General features: G+C 37.9%; 8 protein-coding genes across 17 annotated transcripts; 2 read left to right on the top strand and 6 right to left on the bottom strand.

The window, feature by feature from the left end:
• Positions 1-374: 374 nt before the first annotated feature.
• On the top strand, positions 375-5,629 carry LOC120251506 (protein unc-13 homolog). Its single transcript, XM_039260038.1, has 5 exons — positions 375-1,056; positions 1,862-2,725; positions 3,115-3,567; positions 3,989-4,178; positions 4,243-5,629. The coding sequence occupies exons 1-5, from the start codon at positions 559-561 to the stop codon at positions 5,163-5,165; spliced, it is 2,928 nt and encodes a 975-aa protein (XP_039115972.1). The 5' UTR covers positions 375-558; the 3' UTR covers positions 5,166-5,629.
• Positions 5,471-7,383, bottom strand: LOC120251430 (ultraviolet-B receptor UVR8-like). Its single transcript, XM_039259951.1, has 2 exons — positions 7,190-7,383; positions 5,471-7,007 (listed from the first exon to the last, which is right to left on the bottom strand). The coding sequence occupies exons 1-2, from the start codon at positions 7,381-7,383 to the stop codon at positions 5,909-5,911; spliced, it is 1,293 nt and encodes a 430-aa protein (XP_039115885.1). The 3' UTR covers positions 5,471-5,908.
• LOC120251508 lies at positions 7,115-8,714 on the bottom strand. Its single transcript, XM_039260047.1, has 5 exons — positions 8,685-8,714; positions 8,118-8,198; positions 7,824-8,040; positions 7,676-7,711; positions 7,115-7,566 (listed from the first exon to the last, which is right to left on the bottom strand). Exons 3-5 carry the CDS (start codon positions 8,035-8,037, stop codon positions 7,463-7,465), a joined length of 354 nt encoding a protein of 117 aa, XP_039115981.1. The 5' UTR covers positions 8,038-8,040; positions 8,118-8,198; positions 8,685-8,714; the 3' UTR covers positions 7,115-7,462.
• Positions 8,698-11,527, bottom strand: LOC120251507 (ultraviolet-B receptor UVR8-like). Of its 7 annotated transcripts, none has more exons than XM_039260041.1 (6): positions 11,420-11,527; positions 11,125-11,340; positions 10,982-11,017; positions 10,797-10,885; positions 9,401-10,714; positions 8,698-8,815 (listed from the first exon to the last, which is right to left on the bottom strand). In XM_039260041.1, the coding sequence occupies exons 1-5, from the start codon at positions 11,475-11,477 to the stop codon at positions 9,437-9,439; spliced, it is 1,677 nt and encodes a 558-aa protein (XP_039115975.1). In that variant the 5' UTR covers positions 11,478-11,527; the 3' UTR covers positions 8,698-8,815; positions 9,401-9,436. The 7 variants fall into 7 exon arrangements, with proteins under 7 accessions (XP_039115975.1, XP_039115973.1, XP_039115980.1 ...); XM_039260039.1 differs by having other exon boundaries at positions 8,708-8,844; XM_039260042.1 differs by having other exon boundaries at positions 8,715-8,799.
• Positions 11,528-12,827: 1,300 nt separating this feature from the next.
• LOC120251161 (CASP-like protein 3A1) lies at positions 12,828-14,634 on the bottom strand. The gene is given in 4 exon segments (XM_039259699.1): positions 12,828-13,155; positions 13,977-14,112; positions 14,189-14,380; positions 14,382-14,634. Coding segments are annotated over 4 exon segments (633 nt in total). The 5' UTR covers positions 14,471-14,634; the 3' UTR covers positions 12,828-12,939.
• Positions 14,635-15,512: 878 nt separating this feature from the next.
• Positions 15,513-19,478, bottom strand: LOC120251802 (peptidyl-tRNA hydrolase 2, mitochondrial). Of its 4 annotated transcripts, none has more exons than XR_005533491.1 (10): positions 19,392-19,478; positions 19,069-19,254; positions 18,939-18,999; positions 18,743-18,779; positions 17,994-18,071; positions 17,811-17,883; positions 17,366-17,405; positions 16,317-16,377; positions 15,962-16,213; positions 15,513-15,864 (listed from the first exon to the last, which is right to left on the bottom strand). XR_005533491.1 is itself a non-coding variant. In XM_039260455.1 (9 exons), the coding sequence occupies exons 1-8, from the start codon at positions 19,434-19,436 to the stop codon at positions 16,325-16,327; spliced, it is 573 nt and encodes a 190-aa protein (XP_039116389.1). In that variant the 5' UTR covers positions 19,437-19,478; the 3' UTR covers positions 15,513-16,213; positions 16,317-16,324. The 4 variants fall into 4 exon arrangements, 2 of the variants coding, with proteins under 2 accessions (XP_039116389.1, XP_039116390.1); XR_005533492.1 differs by having other exon boundaries at positions 15,514-15,849; XM_039260455.1 differs by having other exon boundaries at positions 15,513-16,213.
• Positions 19,479-21,224: 1,746 nt separating this feature from the next.
• On the top strand, positions 21,225-22,653 carry LOC120251801 (GATA transcription factor 9). Its single transcript, XM_039260454.1, has 2 exons — positions 21,225-21,839; positions 21,924-22,653. Exons 1-2 carry the CDS (start codon positions 21,564-21,566, stop codon positions 22,614-22,616), a joined length of 969 nt encoding a protein of 322 aa, XP_039116388.1. The 5' UTR covers positions 21,225-21,563; the 3' UTR covers positions 22,617-22,653.
• A 2,338-nt stretch (positions 22,654-24,991) lies between these two features.
• Positions 24,992-25,614, bottom strand: LOC120251803 (lachrymatory-factor synthase). The gene has a single exon (XM_039260457.1). The coding sequence runs from the start codon at positions 25,601-25,603 to the stop codon at positions 25,097-25,099; it is 507 nt and encodes a 168-aa protein (XP_039116391.1). The 5' UTR covers positions 25,604-25,614; the 3' UTR covers positions 24,992-25,096.
• Positions 25,615-25,914: the final 300 nt, after the last annotated feature.

Raw genomic sequence — 25,914 nt, 5'->3', positions numbered from 1 at the left:
TCTAATTCATAAACGGTTAAAATTCTACTTTTAACCTCTTTTTTTTTTAAAACATTTTTCCTCAACCATTTTTAGACACCCCCACCAACTCAACCACCATCAAAATAATAAAAAGAAAAAAAAATAAAGGAAAAATAAAGAAAAAAAAAATCCCACACTGAGATCTCATCCCATCCATTGCTTTCTTTGTTGTCCCTTTCCCATTTCTCTCCTTTATCTCCTCCCAATATATTCTCACTCCCATTTTTTTTACATTCCCACCCACTACCGCAACAATCAATGACACCAAAGCTCTCATCCAGTTCAACTCAACACTAAAATAACAGTGTAAAAATATCAACCCCTTTGCTTCTTCTTCCTTCCTCTCTCTCTCTCTCTCTCTCTCTCTCTCAACCTTTCCTCAAAACCCTCACTTTTCTCCATCTCTTTGCTCTTATTCCACTCCTCCGACGCGCTTGCTTTCGTTCTCTCCAGAGAAACAGAGAAGAAGGCGTTGAGAAGAGATCTTCAAGAAGGGCTCTTTCATCTCCTTCTCTCTCTCTCTCCTCTCTCTCAAGAATGGCGCATCTCTTTGGGGGAGGCGCAGTTGCTTCTCGCCGGGAATCCGGTGGCGGATCGCACCGTTTCTCGGCCTCCGCCGTAGCTGCTGCACCGCCGGACTTGGCGTCTCCTTTTGGTGAACTTGGTTGTGGATTATCAGATCCGGAGCTCCGTGAGACTGCTTATGAGATCTTTGTCTCCGCTTGCCGTTCCACTAGCTCTAAGCCGCTTACCTACATTCCGCAGTCCGAGCGCACCGATCGCTCGCCTTCTCCGTCGCCGTCGTTGACGACATCGCCGTCACTGCAGCGGTCGCTAACGTCCACAGCGGCGAGCAAGATGAAGAAGGCTTTGGGGTTAAAGCCGTCGAAGAAGAGCCCCGGGAAGGAGGGAAGCCCTTCGAAAGCGCCGAAGAGGCCGGCTACGATCGGGGAGCTTATGAGGGTTCAGATGAGGGTTTCGGAGCAGACGGACTCGCGGATCCGGCGTGGGTTGCTCAGGATCGCCGCCGGGCAGGTATTGGCTTTATTTTGTTCTAATTTTGCTTTCTTTTCCAACAAATTGGTTTTCGTTTGTTGTTATTGTTAAAATATCTTTTGCCTTTATATTTGTCATTGTGCCTCAAATTAGTGGCTGATTTTTTTTTTATTGGATTCAGGGTTTATTGCGGGTTTGAGTTCATTTCTTCTTGTTTTGCGTAAGCTTTGTGTTCAGTGCTACTTCTGTGCGTGGTTTTGAGCTTTTCTTCTAATGTAATTCCATGAATTTTATACTAAATGCTCACTGCTTTCAATCCATTTTTCATTATTTTGGTTGATAATGGACCATGATCAATTGGTGGTCTGGAAGTTCTTACTGCTTTAAGATTATCCTTAGAGATTAAACTGGTAAAGAACATCCTTTGATTGGCTTAATTGAAGTCAACATCAGTTTTGCTAATATCTTTGGTTTACAACTGTAAACTGGTGGACTCATCTGTATAAATGTGGTTTATCAGTTCAGGGCGCCACTGTTATTATAGGGGCACTATTTGATAGTTTTCTCCATAGGAATCAGTGCATGTTGTTCGTTAGGATTGTGTTTTTCAGAGTTTTTCTGGGTCACCTTCTAAGTTCTAATTGCTTCTATTGTTGGTTTTTGAATCATCAAAAACATTATAGTTCATGAACCACAGGCCTGGGTGATGGTATTTTCTTTCCTTCGTGCAACTCCTTTTGCAAGTATTTCCTTAATTTCTAGCAGCTCTTTGAGAAATGAAAACATAAGTTTTGGCAAATGTAATTGTAAACTCCTTGTCTTCTTTTTTGTTTTGTGCAAATAGCTCGGAAAGCGTGTAGAATCCATGGTTTTGCCTTTGGAGTTATTACAACAATTCAAAGCATCAGATTTCCTTGACCCGCAAGAATATGAAGCATGGCGAAATAGAAATTTAAAAGTTCTTGAGGCTGGGTTACTGGTATATCCTCATATTCCTCTCGATAGGGGAGATGCTTCACAAAGACTTCGGCAAGTCTTACGTGGAGCCTCAGAAAGACCATTGGAAACTGGAAAGAATTCCGAGTCTATGCAAGTCTTACGAAGCGCCATTATGTCTCTAGCGTGCAGATCTTTTGATGGGTCTGCTGATATCTGCCACTGGGCTGATGGGAATCCTCTCAATTTACATTTGTACCAGAGACTGTTAGAAGCTTGCTTTGTTAGTGGAGAAGAGGGATCCATTATTGAAGAAATTGATGAAGTAACTGAATTGATCAAAAAGACCTGGATAATCCTAGGAATAAACCAGATGCTGCACAATCTTTGTTTTTTGTGGGTTTTGTTTCACCGTTTTGTTACAACTGGTCAAGTAGACACTGATCTGCTATTTGCTGCTGATAACCAATTAATAGAAGTTGCAAAGGATGCTAAAGCAACAAAAGATCCTGCATATGTAAAGATACTGAGTCCAACTCTGAGCTCAATAATGGGGTGGGCAGAGAAGAGACTTCTTGCATACCATGATACATTTAATCCTAGTAACATTGATTCCATGCAGAGTATTGTCTCCTTAGGGGTATCAGCTGCGAAGATCTTAGTGGAAGATATCTCTCAAGAGTACCGTCGGAAGAGAAGGGAAGAAGTGGATGTTGCTCGAACCAGGATTGAAACCTACATTAGATCATCACTTCGCACTGCTTTTGCTCAGGTAAGGCCAATCAGGTGTTGCAAGATGATATGTTTGTTTGTGATTCTAGTCATCATATATCTGTTGTCAAAACAAGTAACAACATAGTTGATCCTCATTCTACAAAAAAGAAAAAGAAAAAAAGACTTCTATTGAGGTTGAACTGATGATGTTTATCTGCCTTTAAAGTATGGGTAAAAATATCTAATGCCAAGTGTTCAATCTACTACATAGTCTGCACTTGGTGCATACACATAAACTAATACAATATTTCTTTAGTTTGTTGGGTAGCTAAAAGCATTGGATTTTACTTGAGCAAATTGGTTCTCCATGAGCTTGTGTTATTGATCTCCCTAGCAAATTAGCTATATTTTGACCTGGTTATTTGCTTTGATGTTATCTTGTGACAGAGGATGGAAAAAGTAGACTTGAGCAGGCGTTCATCTAGATCTCAAACAATTGCTCCCATTCTTTCCATCCTTGCAACGGACATTGATGATTTAGCAAGCAAGGAAAAAGAGGTTTTCAGTCCAATACTGAAAAAATGGCATCCTTTAGCTGCTGGGGTTGCTGTGGCTACTCTTCATGCTTGTTACGGGAATGAGCTAAAGCAGTTCATCTCCGGTGTCATGGAGCTCACACCAGATTCCGTTCAAGTACTTAAAGCTGCAGACAAGTTAGAGAAAAAACTTGTGCTGATTGCTGTTGAAGATTCTGTTGACAGTGATGATGGCGGCAAGGCAATTATTCGTGAAATGCCTCCATATGAGGCAGATTCTGCTATTGCCAATCTTGTGAAGTCATGGATAAAAACCAGGGTGGATAGACTAAAGGAGTGGGTCGACAGGAATTTACAACAAGAGGTTTGATTTTGCTAATCATTTAGCTTCTCTCTTCTTTATGTCATGTACAGCATGCTTAAATGTTAGATGTCCATATATTGATGCACCACGCCATAAATATGCTCATGGCATCCATTTGAACCTTCCTGTGTTTATCTAGAAATGCATATTACGAAATCCAAAATACATGCATATTATGGATCAATAGATATAGCATTCCAACTAAACTCAATAGTTTGGTTGTTATTTATCAATTTGATGAGCATCTTAAGGTTACCCTTTGTATATAACACTCTTATTCCTGGTGTTAGTTGCCAGGGCTACCAATTAGTGCTAGACTATCTTGCTGATTTTTAGTTAACCTGTGTGTTTCAATTTCTATTTTTTCTTGCCATTCTATGCACCTCTTACTTCCTAATACTTTTAATTCATTTTTCTACAGAGTTGGAACCCAAAAGCAAATAAGGAAAATTTTGCTCCATCAGCTGTTGAAGTTCTGAGGATGATTGATGAGACATTAGATGCATTTTTCCAGCTGCCTATACCAACTCATCCAGCCTTACTTCCAGAATTGCTTATTGGGCTTGATAGAAGTTTGCAACATTATGTTTTGAAGGCAAAGGCTGGATGTGGTAAGCTTCAAATGTATGTTCTTCTTCATTCACAGTAAGTTCTAACTATTGCCTTTATAATTAGGGAATCGAAATACCTATGTTCCTGCATTACCTCCATTGACACGGTGTGAGATTGGTTCCAAATTATGGAAGAAAAAGGATAAGTCACAAAATGTACCGAAAAAGAAGTCGCAGGTAGGGACAACAAACGGAAATGATCTGTTCGGTGTACCACAGCTATGTGTGCGCATGAATACCATACATCATATCAGAATAGAGTTGGAGAACTTGGAGAAGAAGATAATAACTTGCTTAAGGAATGTTGAGTCTGCTCATGCTGACATTTCAAATGGATTGGATATCAACTTTGAGCTCACTCTAGCAGCTTGTCAAGAAGGAATCCAACAACTCTGTGAATCTACAGCGTATAAGGTGATATTTCATGATCTAAGCCACGTTTTGTGGGACGGATTGTATTATGGAGAGATTGCTTCTTCAAGAATAGAACCTCTGCTAAGGGAACTGGAACCAATGTTGGAAATGATATCCACTACCGTGCACGATAGGGTGCGAAGTCGCGTTATAACAGCGATGATGAAAGCCTCATTTGATGGGTTTTTGCTAGTTATCCTTGCTGGTGGCCCATCTCGAGCATTCTCTCGGCAAGATTCACAGAAATTAGAGGAAGATTTCATGTTTCTTAGAGAGCTCTACTTGGCTGATGGCGATGGGTTGCCAAGGGAATTAGTTGAGAAGGCTTCAGCCCAAGTAAAGAATGTGCTACCGCTTTTCCGTGCTGATACTGAAGGCCTTGTTGAGCGATTCAAGCATATCATCTTAGAGACCTATGGTGCTGCTGCCAAATCCAGGTTTCCTCTACCTCCGACTTCCGGGCAATGGAATCCCAACGAAGCCAGTACGATTCTCCATGTTCTATGCCACAGAAATGATGACACTGCATCCAAATTCCTGAAGAAAACATACAACCTTCCGAAAAAGCTGTAGGGCTTTCTTATATGTTTGTGTATCTATACAAAAATAGTAACTCAGATCATCAGGGTGCTCCGCAGAGCTTTATTGGTCTTGAGAATCCACCATGTGTAAGCATCACTCTTGACATGAAAACTCATCTTGATGCGAGCCTTTGTGTAGTTGACCCCTGGTGATTTTTACATAACTGATGCGCTTGACGTGATCTTCGGTATCAGAGTTTGCTGTGTGGTTGTTGTGATGTCTGATGGAAGAAAAAGATAGAAGAGTATCCTTGATATTATCTGCAGCCTTGGTTTATCTTGACATAGATGTTGTTACCCCCCGTTCCAAGTCTTAGATGCGTTCTTTGGGTTTGTTTTGTCTCAATGTTTGAGCAGTTTCTTTTATTTCTTTTGTTTTAATTCTATTTCTTATCACTAGCTATATTGTATGTGTTTAAAAGAGTGAAAGAAATGAGTTGTGAATATTCTTTACCATTTATGCAGTCCTTCTGGTAAACGATTGAGAATTACAGACACAAGATATCTTCTGTATTTATCATTATGATAGCTTATGTTCTTTCTATGTGAAAGCATTAACGACCCTCAAAACTTTAAATCATGTTCATGAACAGTTCTCATATATATATATATATATATTTTAAGTTCAAAACTAACGCAAGTACCTTTAAGCCATTATTTTTCTTCCGGAATTATTATCCTGTAACACTCAATAGGGGATATTTTGTTGATAAAGAAGCAGGGTTCACATGATCATTAACTCATGGTCTTGTATATGAATGACTCCCCTGCAGATGGAGATTTGAGAGTCTCTTTAACCATCTCCTGCACTCGTCTCTTCAACAGCTTGTCTTTCACACTGGCAAGCATGTTACTATAAAACATCTCCATTCCAGCAAGCTCATCGTCGTCGGCTGACTCTAATAGAGTCTCCAATTCCTTTCCAATATCATACACGCCAGAAGAGCCTTGAAGATATTGAGGAAGGTTCTGATCATCCAACTGTTTTCCGAAAATTAAAACATGCGGCAATGCTGCATACCGCTCCACAAGCATCAGTTTTGATAGGAGGAATTCAATTTCCTCACTAGTACCAGTTAGTTTTCCGGCTTCCCGATTTTGAGGCTCGGTTCTTGCATTCTCAGCAACCATGTTGTTCTCCTTTTCGTCTTTATCAGGAGGTGGCCATAACACAGGAATCGGCGTAAAACTATCAGTCGTCATACCATGTCCCAGCACGCCACTCCGGCCTCTACCCCAAGCCCAAACCTCATCCCCATTATTGGCAACTACAACTGTATGGGCAGCACCACATGCAACCTTCGTCACTACATCAGCGTGATGCATTCTTATAGGAGACAATGCATCCCCGGCATCATCTCCTTGTAAACTAGCATCAGGACATAACCCAAGACCTCTCTCCATTCCCCATGACCACACATTACCATATGCAGCTGCAACACTTGTGTGGAACAGCCCACAATCAACAGAACGCAAATCCTCAGGCAATCCCTTGACGGCTCTTGGAAAACATTCATTCATAGTAGTTCCATGACCAAGCTGCCCATTGTCTTCAAGACCAAATGTCCAGCACTTGTCACGTGGCATTCTCTCCGCAAGCAATGCAGTATGAAAAGCTCCACAAGAGATGTCGAACACCCAACTCTGATATTTCTGGTCGAACAATCTGATAATTTCCGGCTTACTTCTGCTTATAATATGGCCCAATCCCAATTGTCCATGATTGTTGCTACTCAAAGAATAACAAAGTGGATCAGTGCCAACGACCTTCGGGTCTATTGGTACACAGATCGCCGATAGAGCTCTCACCGAGTGGTGGGAGTTCGATTCTCGGCTGATGGCACATTTTTGGGAGTTGTGAATAGTAATTGTAGTACGTATGGTTCAGTGCCACGTAGGCGTGGGCCCGTCCCCACTTGTTCGCAAGGCATGCTGCGTTCCCCGGATCTCAGTGAGTTCACTCCGCTCCTCTTCCAAAAAAAAAAAACACAAAGTGGATCAGTCTCATGCAAAGGCCAGTCCTGTACCAAAGCCACAACATGTTCATTTCCACATGCCACCTGCACAACATCACGGCCATGAAAATACATTACAGGCCTAGGAGAAAGACATCTCAAGAAGCCGAATCCCTCATCTTCAGCGTTGCTTGGCTGAGGACAACTACCCCACATCCACAATCCACCACGAGTATCAATTGCAAACGATGACATTGCTCCCGCATTCACTTTATGAACTTATATACATATCACCCAAATAAATCCTACAAAGTTCTCAAAAATTGAATTAAGTTTATGTACTTGTATTTGTTACGCTGACCTTCAAACCAGTTGATTTCAATTGCTGAAAGTGCTGTACTAAACAAGGGATGCGTTCTCCACCGAGAGATGGCCAAGCTGGCCATCCATACCAACATCAAGGATTCAATGCAGTATACTTCTATGATGAATATTTTTTAAAACTATATCTATATATATCATCATGTAACTGTATATAAAAGGATACAAGCATTGTAGCCCCATGACCAGACAGATCCATCAACTTCCATAAAAGAACAAGAAATATAATCAACAAAGGTGGTACCAAAATTCAATCTTTTTCAATGGTGGCTAAACTTTAGCAGTTGTTAGAGATCATAACAAGAACGCAATACCTTGTAAAGCAAGGCTGTGGTAAGCGCCAGCAGAAATCTCTACAAACAAGGGTCGAGAACTGTCACTTTTCCCTGAAGAAACACATAAATCGCTCGTTTTCTTCTGGGAAGAGGCATCAGGGAAGTAGACATGGACGGTGGAGTGCTCATCGTGCTCTTTCCCGGGTTCCCAGACGGCCGAAGGTGCCTCTCCCCCAAGAGAACACACTTCCATCTTCTGTGAACGACCAGAAGCTGTTTCATTGATTTGCCCAAATCAAAAGCTTAGTAACACACGGATCACAAGCTTAGTACCTGAGAGTGCAAGTGTGTGAGCTTCTCCGGCGGCGATTTGCTTGACTCTGCACGACATGATGTGCTTCAGGGTTCAGTGTCCTGCAGTTGGCAATAAGAACTAGGATCAAAAACATGATGCTTAACTTTGAAGAAAAAAACTAAAGAACATGATGCTTTTCTTTTTTTAAACAATGGACTAAGTTAAGTGTCAAGATAGCACAAAATAGGATTCGAACTCATCTTCACAGCAAAACGAATGCTTTATACTGGAGACCCAGTGCCAATAGACCAAACAATTATTAGCAAATTTATATAATTTCTATGAATAATATAGACCTGAAAAAAAACAAAGAACCGGCATATCTCACCACAAGTCACTGTATGCGTGGCATAAATAAACACCAATATTCTTCACCATTCACAGAAGAAGTTACTACATTACATCAGATGGACACAACCATGCTACATGACCGACTATTGTCATTATAAAGACACAAGCTGAAGTATTGACAGCCAAAGCACATCAAGAATAGTAGAGATGGCTAGAAACAGACAACTGAGAAAGGCGAAGGTGAGGGATACTGCCATTCGATCACAGAAATGATGAAGGGGTTTGCAGAAGTCTGCGAGGGCTGAATGCCATATCCCAGTTCGGTTCAGGTTTGTCACCCCTGCTGCAGCCGAGCCTGCACTTATATCACTGCGTATGCAAACACCTGCAACTTGTGTAAGCCCTTTCACATTTCTGCAATCATAACATACACAGAATGGAGCTATATACTTACACTCAAGAGGCATTCTTCAACAAAAAGATGTGTATCGTACGAGCTTAATTCCACCAGAAAGAATTAAAATGGAGGAAACTAATTCAAGAATTAGTTTGATATAAGATCATTGAATAAAACCAATAAGCATTCTTTCAACATTGCAACAAAATGGAAAGGTTTATACTTGATAGACCATTAATGAGAATGCCAATTGAAGAATGGACCTAATTTGAAGATCACTGATTGATTACAGCCTTAAAATTTTAATCATGTTATTTTGGTATTACGAACTAACAAAACAACTTTATATTACAGGTTAAAATTGACATTTTTATAATCTTTAATTCAAAACAAACGAATACTTCAAAAGTTAGAAAGGACCTTTAGGCCATTATTATTATTATTATTATTATTATTATTATTATTATTATTATTATTATTATTATTATTTTTCATAGAGGCATAAACCCACAACATCACAGCTTATGAAGAAGCCTGGGGAAATTATTATTATACAACACTCATAGGGAATACCTTATTGATAAAATAAGCAGGCCTCACATCAGTAACTCACGGTCTTGTATATGAATGACTCCCTGCAGATAAAGATTTAAGACTCTCTTTAACCATCTCCTGCACTCGTCTCTTCAGCAGCTTGTCTTTCACACTGGCAAGCATGTTTCTATAAAACATCTGCATTCTAGCAAGCTCATCGTCATCTGCTGACTCTAATATAGTCTCCAACTCCTTTCCAATATCAAACACACCAGAGCCTCGAAGAGATTGAGGAAGGTTCCGATCATCCAACTGTTTTCTGAAAATTGAAACATGGAGCAGTGATGCATACCGCTCCATAAGTGTCAGTTTTGATCGGAGGAATTCAATTTCCTCACTAGTATTAGCTAGTTTTCCAGCTTCCTGATTACTAGGCTTTGTTTTTTCATTCTGAGCATCCATGTTGTTCTCCTTGAAGTCTTCATCAGGACGTGGCCATAACACAGGAAACGGCATGAAACTATCTGTTGTCTTCCCATGTCCCAGCACACCGCTCCGTCCTCTACCCCAAGCCCAAAGCTTATGCCCATCATCAGCAACAACAAGTGTATGGGCAGCACCACATGCAACCTGCTTCACTCCCTCAGCACAATGCATTCTTATAGGAGACAATGCATCCCCGGCATCATCACCTGTAAAACTAGCATCCGGACATAACCCAAGACCTTTCTCCATTCCCCAAGACCACACATCACCAGCTGAAGATACAACACTAGTGTGGAACAGTCCACAATCAAGAGAAACCAAAACTGCATCCTCAGGCAATCCCTTAACAGCTCTCGGTAAACATTCATTTGCAGTAGTTCCATGACCGAGTTGCCCATTTTCTCCAAGACCAAATGTCCAGCACATGCAATGAGCATGCTGACCACCACCGGACTTTCGATGCGTAAGCAATGCAGTATGAAAGGCTCCACAAGAGATGTCAAACACCGACCACGGACATTCCTGGTTGAACACATTGATAATTTCTGGCTTACTTCTGCTTATAGTATCACCCAATCCCAATTGTCCATGATTGTTGTTACCCCAAGAATAACAAAGCAGATCATCACCACCTCCAGTGTGTACTTCCCCTGCAGTTACCAAAGCCACAACATGTTCATTTCCGCATGCCACCTTCACAACAGAGCGGCCATAAAAATCCACTACAGGCATAGGGGAAGGATAACTCAAGAAGCAGAATCCCTCGTCTTCATCATTGCTTGGCTGAGGACAATTACCCCACGTCCACAATCCACCAAGATTATCAATTGCAAATGATGACATTGCTCCTGCCTTCACAGAACAAACCTGCATACATATCATACATATAAATCCTACAGTGTTCTGAGAAATTGAATGAAATTTATGTACTTGCATTTGTTACACTAACCTTCACACCAGTTGATTTCAATTGCTGAAAGTGCTCCACTAAACAAGGAAGAGATACGTTCTCCACCTCGCTATGGCCAAGCTGGCCATCCATACCAAGGTCAAGGATTCAATGCAGTATACTTCTATGATGATTTTTTTTTCTCTAATATATATATCATTATGTAACTGTATATAAAAGGATACAAGTATTGTAGCCCCATGACCAAACAGACCCATCATCTGCCATTGAAGAACAAGAAATATAATCAACAAAGTTGGTGCCAAAATTCAATCTTTTTCAATGGTGGCTAAAATTTCGCAGTTTCTAGCGATCAAGAACGCAATACCTTGTAAAGCAAGGCTGTGGTAAGCGCCCGCAGCGATCCCTACACACAAGGGTCGAGAACTGTCACTATTCCCTGAATGAACACTCGGATCGCTCGTCTTCTCCGGGGAAGAGGCATCAGGGAAGTAGACACGGACGGGTGAGTGCTCGTCGTGTTCTTTCCCGGTTCCCAGACGGCCGAAGGTACCTCTCCCCCACGAGAGCACGCTTCCATCTCCTGTGAACGCCCAGAAAGCTGTTTCACTGATTTGCCCTAATGAAGAGCTTAGTAACACTAAGGATGACAAGCTTAGTACCTGCAAGTGCAAGAGTGTGCGCTTCTCCGGCGGCGATTTGCACGACCTTGCGCGACATGATGTTCTTCAATGCTCTCAGTGTTTAGCACTTGGGGATAAGACTTGAGATCAAGAAAAACAAAACATGATACTTATTTATTTGATTATGTATTTATTTAAAGAAAAAAATTAGAATTATATTTAAATTTATTTAAGTTTATAAAAAAAACAACTATAATGAATAGATCGACCCAGAGTCGAATATAGGATCAACCTGAAGATTGCGTAACAAAAGATTTATTAATTCAATTTAGTTCCTGAAATATTTTATAAATACATATACAATAAGATTTAAGATATCTGATCAGATAAATTAATTTTTAAGTGATTGTTAAACCATTATAACTAATGGTATGTATTTGTCTCTTTATCTACACGTCGACATTTTGTTTTTTTTTTTTTAAATGGAGCCGTACTTGACATTTTATAGGTCGCACTTGCGACCTTTATATAAAAAAAATTATCTAAAACAAAGTTACCAATCATGTTTGCCCAGCAGTTACCTAATCATCATCATCATTAAATAAAGACTGCAGCATATGCCAAGTTCACAAGCAACCAAGGCTATTCATTGCAGGTCAATTGATTTTCCTGCCTTCGCATGACAGACCTGGATACACATTGATAGCACAAATGAATCCTGCAAAAATCTGGTAGTTTGATTGATATTTACTCTCTCGTATTTGGCAGACTAGCCTTGGAAGGAGTATGTAATTTGTCTATTTTTGATTCCTCCACAAGATGAATAGAATTGTCCTCCTTACCTCACCTATCTATTATTATACAAGCATGGTGATCTTCTCATCACTCTGAAATAGCTGTCTTAATATGAATATGATGAATGATTTTCTCTACCTACCATTGAATAACTATATATAACAATATACATATATATATATATAAGGATACCATTTGGTGCAGTCCCAATTCTATAGCCCTCCTCTGCCATTAGACAACAAGAGATCACTGCTAGAATAAATTCACCAGAATCAGTCCAGGTACCAAAATTAAATGTTCTTTGAATGCTTCCCATGATAGCTTAACTTCAACACAAACACAAAAAGGGTAAATCTACCCAGATTCAATGAAATACCTTTGAATGCAATACTTTGTGTAAACCAGCAGAGACCTCTCACCATTCAAGGAACACTTGGACAAGCCTGTTGTTTTCAAATGAAAAGCCAAGAATTGGTACCTGTAAATCTCCACTGGTGAATTTCCTCGTTGCAACACATGATTGCTTTTCCTCCTTGCAAAACATGAGCTTTATCCTTGATTCTTTTAATTTTTAAATTTTCTAAATCTATTTAATTTCTGTAATGATCTTGACCCAAAAGAATTGCCAGATTTCACCGTAAACAACTCTATGTGAGACAGAAATAAACACCAACCATTCACAGAAGTTGCCACATTACATCAGATAGACAAAACCAGGCTACATGAAAGACTGTTTTCTATATAAAGAAACAAGCTGAAGAAATTCAGTAGTTTGACAACCAAAGCACATCAATAACAGCAGAGACGGCTAGAAACAGGCAACTGATAAAGGCGAAGGTGAGGGAGATTGCCATTCGATCACAGAAACGATGAAGGGGTTTGCAGAAGTCTGGGAGGGCTGAATGCCGTATCCCAGTTCGGTTCAGGTTTGTCACCCCTGTTGCAGCTGAGCCCGCGCTCATCATCGCATATGCAAACACCTGCATCTTGTGTAAGTCCTTCAAATCTCTATAATAATAACATACACAAAATGGAGCTATATACTTGAAGCATCATATGACATTGTTCAACACAAAGATGTGTATTTGAGGAGTTTGATTCCACCAGGAAGAATTAAAATGGAGGAAACTACTTCAAGAATGAGACTACTATGAGATCATTGAATAAAATTTACAACTATTCTTTCAACATTGGAACAAAATGGAATGGTTTATACTTGATAGACCATTAATGAGCATACTAATTCAAGGATGAACCTAATGTCAATATCATTGATTAACTGTAAAGTCTATATAGCAAAAAAAGCATTTTTTCAACATTGGAACTAAATGGAAAGGTTTATACTTGATAGACCATTAATGAGCATACTAATTCAAGAATGGACCTACTCTGAAGATCATTGATTAACTATAGAGTCCATATAGCAAAAAAAAAAGTATTCTTCCAACACTGGGGCAGAATGGAAAGGTTTATAGTTTGATAGACCATTAATCAGCATACTAATTCAAGAATGGAACTAACCTGAAGATCATTGATTAACTACAGAGACTATACAGCAAAAAAAGCATTCTTTCAACACTGGAACAAAATGGGAATGTTGATACTTCATAGACAAATTAATGAGCAAACTAATTAAAAAACGGACCTAATCTGAAGATCATCGATTGACTACAGAGTCTAAATAGCAAGAAAATATGTGAAAAAGATTAGCACTGTTTCAACATCGGAACAAAAAGTGAAGGTTTTTTAAGGAAACCAATCTGTCTGAGATCATGAACTTTGGGTTCTAAGCTTGAAATACCTGATCTCCAGCGAACAAAGCCCAAGCGTGGCTACGAGAAGGGATCACAGGCACCATCTTCAGCATCCTCCTTCCGCTCAGCGCTAGCTGCAGCACTGAATGCGCCGCCACGGCCGCAGATATCCCCACCAAGTACCTGCAACTCATGAAGATCAGCAGAACGACAGCATTCCCTCAAACAAAAGGCAAAAAAAAAAAGGGCATTCTCGTACTCTAGAGAGTCGGAGAAGGACCACTTGGAGTGGAGCGGGAGCCGGAGGCCGTAGAGTTCGATCTCGCCGTGCTGCTCCGCCGTGACCATGAGACAGAGCGACACCAGCGATGACGCCAAGCACGCCACCCTCACCGCAAACCCCGTCATTTCTCGGCTCCGCGAATTCATCATCGGAGAACGCTGCCCTCGGCATGAGTGGCCCACTCATCGTGACAGTGTCCGCCTGCTTCGTCCCCGGCATCTGGATGCCCATCTCCGCCGGCGCCGTCTTGCCGTCCATCGCCGAAACCTTGATGGACGTCGCCGTGGATGGAGACTAAAAAGGAGGGAGGAGGTGTGTTGGGGGTGGTGATGAAAATGTCTTGTCTGGATGTACACGTGGCGAAATCGAAGCGGTTGGATTTTGTCAGTGCGCGTGATTGCATGGACAGAAGCAGGCACCGGAAATGATGCAGTGGTGCTTGTGGAATCTAGCTGAGCAATATTTTTGTAGAAAAATATTTTAGTAGTTTAATTAATTATTTATTATATATTTTTTTTAATATCAACAGCTAAGCAGACAAAATTCATTAAAAAAAAAAACTATGATTATATATATATATATATATATGAGAAAAGCGATCAAATTTCACTAGTAAATAAAAAAAATTAAAAAAAAACTTTTTCATTGTATCATTACATATGACATTTTAATTATTACATGATGTTAAAAAAAATTCATAACCCAATAATATTAGCCCAAATCATGATTTGAAGATCAAATTTTAGATCTGTGTAAATGTCCTGCCATGACTATATATAAATTTATTATGTTTGTAAAAAAAATATTACATGATAATTTTGTAGATAGTAATTTTTAAAATATATTAATAAAAATAAAATTTATATTTACTCCATGGTTTTTCTTACATTTTCCCAAAAACAGAGATTCTTATTGACCCTTTTATGAAATTTAGTTGTTCAAATTAAATTATGATGTCAAGAGAAAACAAACATGATATATTAGATGAAAGCATTTTAACGTAATAATTATTTAAACCAAAACCATTAAAATAAGATAAAGTCATATATCAAAATACATGAAAGTTTTCTTTTTAATAACATGAACAAATCACCAACCTTCACAAATGTTGTGCCAGAAAATTAATACCTTAACCTCTCACATGAAAAAAAAACAAAAACAAAAAACAAAAACAATTATCATCCTCCAAACTTCAACAGTTCAAAGTGATAAATAAATAGGTAATGATTCTGGAAGATTAGTTTTCTCTTTTTTTTAAAAAAAAAAAAAGTATTGATTGTGGAATAAAAGAATAAGAGGGAGAAGAAGAGGTCATACACTAGTCAGAAGAGGACAATTTTCACAAGTCACACAAGAATCCACATAGAGCACAAATTTCACAAGGAAAAACAAAGTTAAAACCTGTGACTTGTTGGAAGCTTATGTTAGTCAAGAGTTTGAAGCTCTAGTCCCAACAAAAGCACACACAAGCAACTAAATGTCACCTATGTTGGACTATAGCCTAAACTTACAAACAAACAGGTGCAGAGCAAGGGGCATGATAAACTCTATAAACATAATAAAGTACTGCCAAGGGATTTGGTAGGCACTCTCCATCACTTATGGTGTCACGGACTTCTCCACCAGCTCCTTGAAACCTGGTTAAACAAACACTAGCAAGACACGTTGGCAAAATTATAATAACAAGCTCTATTTGTCTTTGGATCCAAAGAAGAACACAATAATTAGTTCAAACATGGAGACTATTACACTGAAATTAGAGCCAAGGTCTCAACCTCTGCTTGCAAAAGTGTCTCTCATCAAACTTGTTTGACTCTTCATCAGATGTAGAACAATCTTGGACATGAATCTTTTGATGCCATTGGTTTGCATCTTTCAATTAGCAATTAGCATTGCCTTTTTCACCATTTAAGTTTTCACCAATTTTGTTTTTATCTTCTTCATCATGCTTGCAGCATTAGATAAAGAAGATTTTATATTTCCTGGACAAGCACTCCTTATCTTCCACATGGCACAAGCAAACATAAATAGAGAGTGTAAGCAGAAAAATCCTTTGATCATGGCAAGACAGATTGCATTAAGAGGGGCAAAACAGTGTTCTCACCACTATTGTTAAAGAAGGCGCAATTTTCCGGTGACGGAGTCAATAAGACTCTTTCGCCCTGCTAGGAGATATTTAATGAATTAGCTGTTCTTTAAAAACCCTCACAAGAAGAAATCGATAATAAATGCAGAAACATCACATTTAGACAATTGGGATGTGTCCTTCTAAAGTGCTTGAAATTATCAGTCAGTTGATAATTAAAAATAGGATTTTGTTCAATGAACAACCAAGCAGAAAAGAAAGTATCTTTTCTAGACATCTTTCTAGACCAAATAATGTTATCTTCTTGAGTATCTAAAGAAACTTTTGGGCAATCAATTAATGACAGTTGATATTGTGGGAACAAAATGTTTGCTGTCATTACTACTGACATCATTACATCTTCGTCAACAATCCCATTTTTAAGATGAGGTATTCTAGAGTAATTGCTTGCTCTTAGAAAATTTGACAACATGATGGCAGGAAGGGCAAATTTAAGTTGTGGTGCTCACAGGCTTCTGGTTGGGAGGTAATGAAGTACAGATGCCCTAGTTGGGTACAGTATGGATATCTTAGCCTTCTAAAGTTCACCCCCACCTTGGGTTCTTGTGTAGCAAATACTTCTCTCGTTCTTACCTCAGTCTCAGATGGGTAGCAACAAGATAAGAAAAACAAGTTTGGCATGGTACAAGTATCTATTCCCATCTATTATTTCTGTAGTTTGTCATGTCTTAACACCAATAATACATTAACAATTGGTGATGAGATGTAGGTCATATGAAAATGAGAGCACTTAAAATGTTGACCAAAGCAATTAAAATGTTGCACTATCACCTATGAGATAACAATGCTCATGGACTGTGCCTCACTGAAGAGACATGTCCTTCCCGCCGTACATAAAAAAATACTATTACACTTTCTGTTATTATTAAGGTAGTTAAATAAAACTAGAATCTGTCATTAGCATACATAGTTAACTGACAAAGTGTTACAAGTTAGGCCTTCCCAATACAATGCACACAAAATGAGGGCATAAATGGGACAAAAATATATACATCCAAGACAGATACCTGGCCCGATAGCAAGAACTGTCCTTGAACCAGCTAGAATCTGTGGAAAATGTACTTAACATAAGATTTTGAACAGGCTATTATTAAATATCAAATAGCATGAAGTGCCACATGAAGTAGAACCTAAGGTGTCTGGAAAACCAAAAGTAATGGTGTTAAAGAAGGGTGCATCAGAACTGATCATATGAAACTACATTCATCAACAAGCATTAATCATAGCATCAGAATATGGACCGGGAAAAAAATTGTTGCTTAAGCTGTAATTAAATATGAAAATGAATCCACTAAGGAAAACCAACAACACAGAACAAAAGTCAGGCATGACATTGACATCGGTGCAAAAGACATGAAGATTGATGATGTTAGCTTGTTAAAGAATCAAACAGGTGCAAGAATAGGCAGGTAGTGCCATATGGCATTCAAATTTTAAACAGTAATCAAGAACCTGCGTGCGCCCTGCATCAGCTACAACAAATGTAGGGAGACCACACCGATCAGCTGCTTCCTTCAGCTTATTCCTAGCAAGGGCACATGAAAGGAAACCTCAGAAAAAATTATGAATAATATTCTATTTACTTCTAAAACTTTAGATAAAGTGAAAGAAAAGAAAATAAGATGCCTTACTAACATTTCCTGTTGATTTTTGCAAGAGAGAACTATTTTTGCTTGACCACTATTTTCCCACTGTCTCAACAAAGATCGCTGGCTGTAATAAAAAAACATAATCAGCACATAGGGACTTATCATAATTACCATCCAAAAAGCAGCCCATAAAAGAGAAATGGAGAACATCGAGAAATAAGTTCACCTGAGTAGCTTGTGATCCTGTGAACCAAGGAATATAGGTTGGTCTACAATAGTTATCTTATGTGGCTAATTTTTTCTTGAAATATTTGGTTAGCAGCTAGAGTGCAGGACAAGCAGAGGGAAAGAGTCAAAGTATCGCTACTCAAGCTGTTCTTTATAGGTTTGAACTTTAAACAAATGATTTCAACTCAAAAATAAAATTATAAGCAATGCAATAATAAAGTACAATTTTCTCAATTGTTTGCTTCAAGTTTCCAACAACTTGATAACTCAACTAGTGTATCGATTTTCTAAGGACTGCAATGACATTCTATCTGACCTGGGTGAGCTATATATTAATCCAGATCATTTCTTTCTCGTTGGATAGTGTTGTTATTCATTTTCAAGTGAACTTGAGAGTATAATCAATGAGTTGCTTTCCGTCACAAAATATTCCGCTAGAAAGGTTAGATGACAGGATGTCTATATATCTTTGTAGATGCATTAATGCTAACTGGAAAACTACACATCATAAACATAGAAATAGCATTAAGCAACAGACATCAAATGCTATTAGAGAAAAGTTAGCACCTTTGCAACAAATCTGCATACATGCCTGTGGCGGCATCTGCAACATCAAAATAAACCACATTACAAATAACTAAAAGATCATAACCAACAACATTCCCAAATTACACAAAGCATGGATATAAAAATGATAAAAACAAAGTTCATGTCATAGGAATGAGGAAAAAAAAAGATCTTTTCAGTAACTAATGGATCTTACGAGCACATTGAGAAGCAATTTTGCCAGCTCCCATCTTGAGATCTTGTCTAACTACTAACACCTGCACAGAATAGTTTGAGACGAGGACCAAAAAAGATGGAAACATGAGGAGCAATGAAAAGAAGGGTACCATCTTAAGCTCCTCACCGCCGCCATCTGAAGCTGTCTTCAGCTGCTTGGACAGCGTTCTACCTTTCAAACTGTGACCTCGATAGGACGCCGAAATGTCAAGGAACAGGCCCATAAGGAATCCGATTACGAGTCCCGGAACAAAATTCTCCGGCTTGAGACCACGGGCGAGCCATGGCTCCTCTCTCTGGCGACGGGAGAGCGAGAAAGGGAAAGAAAGAGATCAATGTTAGACAAAATATGAAATCCTACAACGCAAACCATGGATTCACAATAGAAACAAAGAAATAGAAAAGCTCAACGGAGAAGAAGAAGAAGACGTACACTTCTCGAGGGCTGCTCCGACGAACTCCGGCGAGGAGGAAACATTATCTTCGCTGAAAACCGAAAGCAGTGAAAAGAGAAACCCCAAAAGAGTTTCAGAAAAACCCTCTTCGCGGATTCGGGCTAACGGGTTTAAAACCCAGATCTCAAGTGGATCCGGGTTAACGGGTTAACCGGTTTTATATTACTAGCCATAAATTACATGAATTTATTTATTTAAATTCTTCTATCAATATATTTTTTATAAAATAGCATTACTCTCAATATCTCCCCAATTAGTAAGTGTTCAAAGACTGTACCAGTTGGTCACTGAGAAACACCCAATTTAGTATGGGGATCAGATGCACTTCCTTTCTGCAATTATTATTGTATTTGCGTGAATCGATGACACTCTTGAATAATAAAATGTATAATTAAAAGTAGCTGTTTTAGGCTTTCCTCCAATAAATTTATAATTTATAATTTTTTTTTTAAATATCTAGATTAGTTCTCATATTTTTTTATTATATTTTTTTAGTCCTCCTACTTTAATTCAAGCTTTTTTTAATTTTTTTCTACTCTTTAAATAAATACAATTAAATCCCTCATCTACTCATTTGAACATGCTCAATTAATAACTTTTATTGTTCATATATAATATGGTTCATACAAAAGATAAAGAATACTATATTTTTTTCAAAAATTGTGCACATTATAATTATTATTATGGATGAATTGTGTAAAAAAATTAATTATTTTTATGATTAGTACAAAGTTTTGGAAAACTTAATTGCATTTATTTAAAGAATTAAGAGATTAAAAAAGCTTAAATTAAAATATAATGACTAAAAATGTATAGTGAAAAAGTACAAAAACTAACTTGGATATTCTATTGTTTTTCATTTTTAATTTATTATTGCTCTTTCATATCTACTATATATATATATATATATATATTTTTGTATTTTTTTTAATTAATACACATGATTTATCTATATTTTATATATATATATATATATATATGATTAAAGACCCCCACAGAGTAAGCTTTATAAAATTTAAAATTAAATAGAGAAAATTCAATGTGCTGACTTAACACCAAACACCGATGATGGCTTTGAGAAATTTGGAGCATCGGCGAACATGCAAAGATTATTATCATCTTCGTGGCACCCCCAGTTCGTGACCGCGACGTGGATTGTTCCGATGCGCACGTGCGGAAGAGAAACGTGCTTGAGCGGACACGCAACCATTGAAATCGTTGACCACCTTTCGCACGTGGCAGTGTCACCACCCTCACATGCTTGCTGACATCCACTCACGTGCCCCTCCTCACTGTGTCATCAATTAGTCTCAATATAATATATACTAATAATTTATATATATATATATATATATATATGATAAAGAAAAGCTAAAATATCGATCTCAGAAAATAGCAGCACACTAGTAACTCCTTTCCTTTTCTTTCCTTTCAATGCAAGTAAATTTTTTTTAAAATAATAATAATAATAATAATAATTTCGAACCAGAAACCGAGTCATCAGACCGAACCCGGGTGACACGGTCTAGCATCTGACTTATTCCCCAGGAGATGTTGCCACGTGTAGACTAATCCGGGATCCAATGGCTAACTCTCTCCGCATCGTGAAATGTGGACTAATCACAACCGTCCGATAAATCCCAGTTCATCTCTCCGCATCGTGACAGTAAAAAACCGCTGGCGCAAAGAGTGTTAAAAAAAAACGCAAACCTCCAGTAAAAACGCCAGAAACGCGTTTCCCGACATACAAAGTGAAAACAAGAAACCCTAGAAATGAAAACAAAGAGAAGAATCCGGAGGGAACTCCACGAGTCACGGCCATAGCGACCCGGAGATCGGTTCTTAAGGAGAAGGGTTGGATTGATTCCCCGAGTTTTCCTCGTTTTCTAGTTTTCGATTTTTCACTAATTTCTCAATAATTTAATTTTTAATCTCTTTTTTTAACAGCCGTACAACTTTATTACAACTCCAGTTCCCCGGCGGCTCATTTATTAATTTTACTTTAATTTTATTTACATAACTGTCCTCCATCTTCAGTTGTTCTTCATTCTCGCTTGAAAACGTAAACAGAACCAAATTGAAGGAACGAGTTGGAAATTATTGAAACTCGGTCTTCGTTTTCGTTTTCATTGTTTTCAAACCAAAACGAAATGGAAGAGAGCGAGTGCGTTAGCGGTGGTTTATCTTCGCCGGAGAAGCTCGTGAAGGAGCACTTCATCGTCGACGAGCTTCTCGATTTCCCCAACGACGACAACGACGACAAAGTGCTCTTCACAGTCGACGATGAGAACGTGTTCGACGCGGAACCAGTGAACTCATCGGAATCCTCCACCGTCGCCACCGCGAACGCAGGAGGGCCGAACTCAAAGCTCACCAGCGACGTCAACGCATGGCCGAACTTTCTCTGCGGGGATCTCTGTGAACCAGTAATGAATTCACGCTCTTTCATGAAACCAAATACCATAAAAAACGAAAATTTTTTTGGTTTTTGTTAACAATTTGATTGACAGTACGAAGAGTTGGCAGAGCTGGAATGGTTATCAAACTTCGTAGAAGAATCGTTCTCGAGTGAAGACCTGGAAAAACTCCATCTAATTTCCGGCACAAAGGTCCAAACTGAAGCTCAAACAAACGGGATGAACACCAACCATGGCACGCCGGAGCCGGGGATTTTCTTGCCGGAACCGTCAGTCCCCGGCAAAGCACGTAGCAAAAGGTCTCGTGCTGCGGCGTCGACGGCGTGGTCCTCAAGCCTTCTCGTCATCTCACCATCAACATCGACTTCTTGTGAGTCCGAGCTCTTGGTCCCAAACAATAACGGAAATGCAACCAAAAAGCAAGGAAAGAAGAGAAGAGAGACGCCGGAGAAGCCGAGCTTGGCGGCGTCGGACGGGAGGAAGTGCTTGCATTGCTCGACGGACAGAACGCCGCAATGGCGAACGGGGCCGTTGGGGCCGAAGACGCTGTGCAATGCTTGTGGAGTTAGGTACAAGTCCGGCAGACTGGTGCCGGAATACAGGCCGGCGGCGAGCCCTACGTTCGTGCTTTCTAAACACTCTAATTCTCACCGGAAAGTTATTGAGCTCCGGCGTCAGAAGGAGATGAGACAACAACAGAATCTGATTTCTGGCGCCGCCGCCATGACGGCTGCCGGAGGTGGTGATGAGTTCTTGATTGATCGCCGGATTGGGCTTGAATTTTAGCAGGTGGTTTAGAGAGAAGTATGGTTTTTTTTAATTTAATTTATTAGTTGGAGAGTTAATTTTGTAGCTTTGTTATTGATTAGGGGTTTGATGTGCTTCTGTGGTTTTTTTTTGCTCTTGAAGAAGCTCTTTTTGTTTCATTTTCTTTGGCTTTTTATTTTGGGGTCTAACATTAATTCTAAATCTTTTTAGATTATTTTTAATCTGTGTTTTTCTGTTTTAAGAAAATATTTATATGTTATATGTATGATCCCGCATTTTTTTTTTTTACAAATACAACAAACACGCACATGTCAAGAGGCACATGTCAAGAGGCATGCGTACATAAATTAATTGATGCCTCGAATGCGCCTCATGGACATGTGAAGAGAGTGTAACATCATTCTTGAATTAATTTTTTTAACGTGAATTTAAACATTATCACTTCTCATGTTAGTGTCTCTAATAATTACTTAAATCAAATGGGTTTATGTTGTGATTTTTTTTTGTTTTATGTGATTTTAAAATTTTGATGTATAATTTATGTGGTTTTTAAAAATATGATAAATTTATTATTGTAGCCGCTACTAATCCTATTAGTAATAATAGTCATGTTTTGACATGAATTTATTTAGAAAATTTAGACAAATTCATTTAGAGAGGTTTAGATTTTTTTATTGTTATTTTAAAATTAATCTCACATTGACTAATTGATGGAGAGTTTATATGTGCATATACGCAATGGACAACCATCTCTACTTGACCCTTTTTTTGGGTGGAAATCCAAGTTTGTGTGCAATATATGTTTTTTTATAATAGTATTACATTCTATGCTATAATAACTAATTCATCATTTTTTTAAAACTTATTTACAAATATAAAAATAAATAAAAATAAAATAGGTTGTCAACAATTCTGCAATAGGAGAAAAATTGTGCCCCTTTAATCATTCAAGATTTTGAATATATATATATATATATATAATCAATGTATATAAAATAGAATTAAATAAAAATCAAGACAATTTCACATTTTTTTCATTTTTTTTGTTTTTTAGCATTTTCCTTTAGTTGTGGTCAAGAAATAAGAGTCCATATGATCTTATTTAACAACATCCCTCACAGTAATGTCAAAAAGTTAGTCTTTTGTTGGGGAATATAATTATACTTTCTTACTTTTTATTTCTTTAAGTTAAAAAAAATGAATGAATAAATAAAAATAAAACAATAATGTGGATGTGCTCATGGGAAAATCCAAGACCAAGAAGCAATTATCTAATCCCATTATGCTTCTTGCAAGCATAGTTGTGTGTGCCAATCATGTTCAAATTACAAAGGTACATATACATGGGTCCATATGGGAAGGGGACATACCTTAGCCTCAATCACATGCCACTAAATAATTAAATTAATTTATTAATCCTTAATAAAAGTAGTTAATTTAGCCCCTAATCAAGAGGATAAGGTCAGATAAGTGCTCCTCCGTAGTCACATATTCCCATGTATATGCATGTACTCTATTTTTGTCTCAATTTGTTCATGTTGAAATTTTGATAATATAATTAATTTATAAAGTTTCAAGTACTAATTGAATGTGCATGCAATGAGTATGGCAGCCCATTCTATGCTGTTAGCAGTGATGAGGTGCATGGAATCCAAATTTGGTGTTTCTCTTTGGAGTGTTCTTGTCAAAATTTTTATTCATAATTGTTGAGTTTTATGGTTAGAGATTACAGATGAAAATAAATAATAAGACATGTGTGACAATGGAGGTGATAAAATTATTTATTTTTGACAAGAAAAATAGCCATGGACTTTTCACTAAAGAGAATATGAAAAATCACTGAAGTAGATTGAATTTTTTTTTTAATTTTAAATATTTATTCATTATGAGTGGAAAAACATGTCACTTCCCTTACTTTACTATTTTTTATCTTAAAATTTTAAGTGTTTAATTAGCCAAAAAAAAAAACTTCATATCTAAAAAGAAAAATAAGATATTATTATATATCTAAATATTGTTTTAAAACCAAACATTGTATTCACAAATATTTAGTCATCTTTTATACATACATATAAAAAATAATAAATAAATAAAACCATCAATATTCTCGAGTAACATTAAAAATTCAATAAAAAATATTTCTAATATCTTCCTTTTTTAATTTATTTACATAAATTGAGTTTTTTTATAAATATAATATTTTATAATAATGATAATATTCTATCAACTACTGCATGATAAGACCAGATTTAGAAGGTTCAAGATGATACAAATGAAACACATGCATTATTAACAAGTAATTAAAAATTAATAATTATTTTAAACTAAAATAGATAAGTCATATCAAAGATGTGTAAAATGTGTAAAGTTATTTTCTAAACACAGTACACCCATCTTATATGAACTAACTAAAGTTCAAATCCATATTCTCACTAGAATATCAACCCTTTATGCAAATATTTTAGTGACAATAAATTTAAAAAATTATTCTTAAATTATCACTTGTTAACTTGATCTTCAACCCTTCTTGCAACCTCATTGGCCATCTTCTCCAAACACTCAACAAACTCATCTCGGGTCCAACCCCTTATCGGATCCGCCACAAAGGACCATTCCAACCCGCACCCGTTATCCTCCTCGCAAGCACCCGGATCCGAAACCACCCGGATCGTCGCCGAATAGGATCCGAACCCTTTATTGGTCTCCAAGATCTCGTAGCTATAGCTCCGGATTAACGGGTCAAATGCTGTTAGCTTCTCCTTGGACCATCCGATAGTGCGGTTGTTATCGGATCTGTTAACGGGTCCAGCACAATAGCGGATGCAACCCGGTTGGCCTTCTTGGCCTTCGAGTTTGTAGCACGTGTGGATGGATGGGACCCACTTATCAAGGGTGCAAAACCCTTGTAAGAGAGACCATGCTTCTTCTGCTGTTGGACCTCTGAGCTTGGCTTGGACCCTGCCTTCCCATTTCGGATCTTGATTTGGGTTTGGATCTGAATCCATTATGACTATATATATATATATAGAGAGAGAGAGAGAGAGAGAGAGAGAGAGAGGGGAGGTTGAAGAAGGGAATTAATTGCATTTCATGAGTTTATGAGTTTGATGTTTAAAGGCATAAAAAAGTTGGGTTAATGGACAATATTGAAGATAAAGTTTGGTAGGTTGGATGATTGGCTTTATAAATGGAATAAAATATTTTGAAGATAAAGTTAGCCATTGAGAAGGGGCCACTTTTAGATGCTCAATTATGTACTTCTCCTTTTTGTTTCTTTTTTTTTTTTAAGTGAGATTAACTAATAGAATTAAAAACA

Source organism: Dioscorea cayenensis, chromosome 20 (genome assembly GCF_009730915.1).
Source record: "Dioscorea cayenensis subsp. rotundata cultivar TDr96_F1 chromosome 20, TDr96_F1_v2_PseudoChromosome.rev07_lg8_w22 25.fasta, whole genome shotgun sequence".
NCBI classification, from domain to species: Eukaryota; Viridiplantae; Streptophyta; class Magnoliopsida; order Dioscoreales; family Dioscoreaceae; genus Dioscorea; species Dioscorea cayenensis.
The sequence above is the reverse complement of the archived record's forward strand: the minus strand, read 5'-3'. Positions and strand labels throughout refer to the sequence as shown.

Excerpts from the sequence above, each read along its gene's own strand:
- LOC120251802 (XM_039260455.1), bottom strand. The coding sequence starts at position 19,436 with ATGTTTCCTCCTCGCCGGAGTTCGTCGGAGCAGCCCTCGAGAAGT. Across the intron at positions 18,780-18,938 it reads AATTGCTTCTCAATGTGCTC|ATGCCGCCACAGGCATGTAT; the intron begins GTAAGATCCATT and ends TTGATGTTGCAG. Across the intron at positions 16,378-17,365 it reads AGTTCTTGCTATCGGGCCAG|CAGGGCGAAAGAGTCTTATT; the intron begins GTATCTGTCTTG and ends AATATCTCCTAG.
- LOC120251506 (XM_039260038.1), top strand. The coding sequence starts at position 559 with ATGGCGCATCTCTTTGGGGGAGGCGCAGTTGCTTCTCGCCGGGAATCC. Across the intron at positions 1,057-1,861 it reads TCAGGATCGCCGCCGGGCAG|CTCGGAAAGCGTGTAGAATC; the intron begins GTATTGGCTTTA and ends TTGTGCAAATAG. Across the intron at positions 4,179-4,242 it reads GAAGGCAAAGGCTGGATGTG|GGAATCGAAATACCTATGTT; the intron begins GTAAGCTTCAAA and ends CTTTATAATTAG.
- LOC120251507 (XM_039260041.1), bottom strand. The coding sequence starts at position 11,477 with ATGTCGCGCAAGGTCGTGCAAATCGCCGCCGGAGAAGCGCACACTCTT. Across the intron at positions 11,018-11,124 it reads CCACAGCCTTGCTTTACAAG|ATGATGGGTCTGTTTGGTCA; the intron begins GTATTGCGTTCT and ends CTTCAATGGCAG. Across the intron at positions 10,886-10,981 it reads GTCATGGGGCTACAATACTT|ATGGCCAGCTTGGCCATAGC; the intron begins GTATCCTTTTAT and ends ACCTTGGTATGG.
- LOC120251803 (XM_039260457.1), bottom strand. The coding sequence starts at position 25,603 with ATGGATTCAGATCCAAACCCAAATCAAGATCCGAAATGGGAAGGCAGG.
- LOC120251801 (XM_039260454.1), top strand. The coding sequence starts at position 21,564 with ATGGAAGAGAGCGAGTGCGTTAGCGGTGGTTTATCTTCGCCGGAGAAG. Across the intron at positions 21,840-21,923 it reads GCGGGGATCTCTGTGAACCA|TACGAAGAGTTGGCAGAGCT; the intron begins GTAATGAATTCA and ends TTTGATTGACAG.
- LOC120251508 (XM_039260047.1), bottom strand. The coding sequence starts at position 8,037 with ATGGAAGTGTGTTCTCTTGGGGGAGAGGCACCTTCGGCCGTCTGGGAA. Across the intron at positions 7,712-7,823 it reads CCACAGCCTTGCTTTACAAG|TTGATGGATCTGTCTGGTCA; the intron begins GTATTGCGTTCT and ends CTTTTATGGAAG. Across the intron at positions 7,567-7,675 it reads GTCATGGGGCTACAATGCTT|CTTGGCCATCTCTCGGTGGA; the intron begins GTATCCTTTTAT and ends ATGGATGGCCAG.
- LOC120251430 (XM_039259951.1), bottom strand. The coding sequence starts at position 7,383 with ATGTCATCGTTTGCAATTGATACTCGTGGTGGATTGTGGATGTGGGGT. Across the intron at positions 7,008-7,189 it reads GTGGCTTTGGTACAGGACTG|CCGAGAATCGAACTCCCACC; the intron begins GCCTTTGCATGA and ends ATGTGCCATCAG.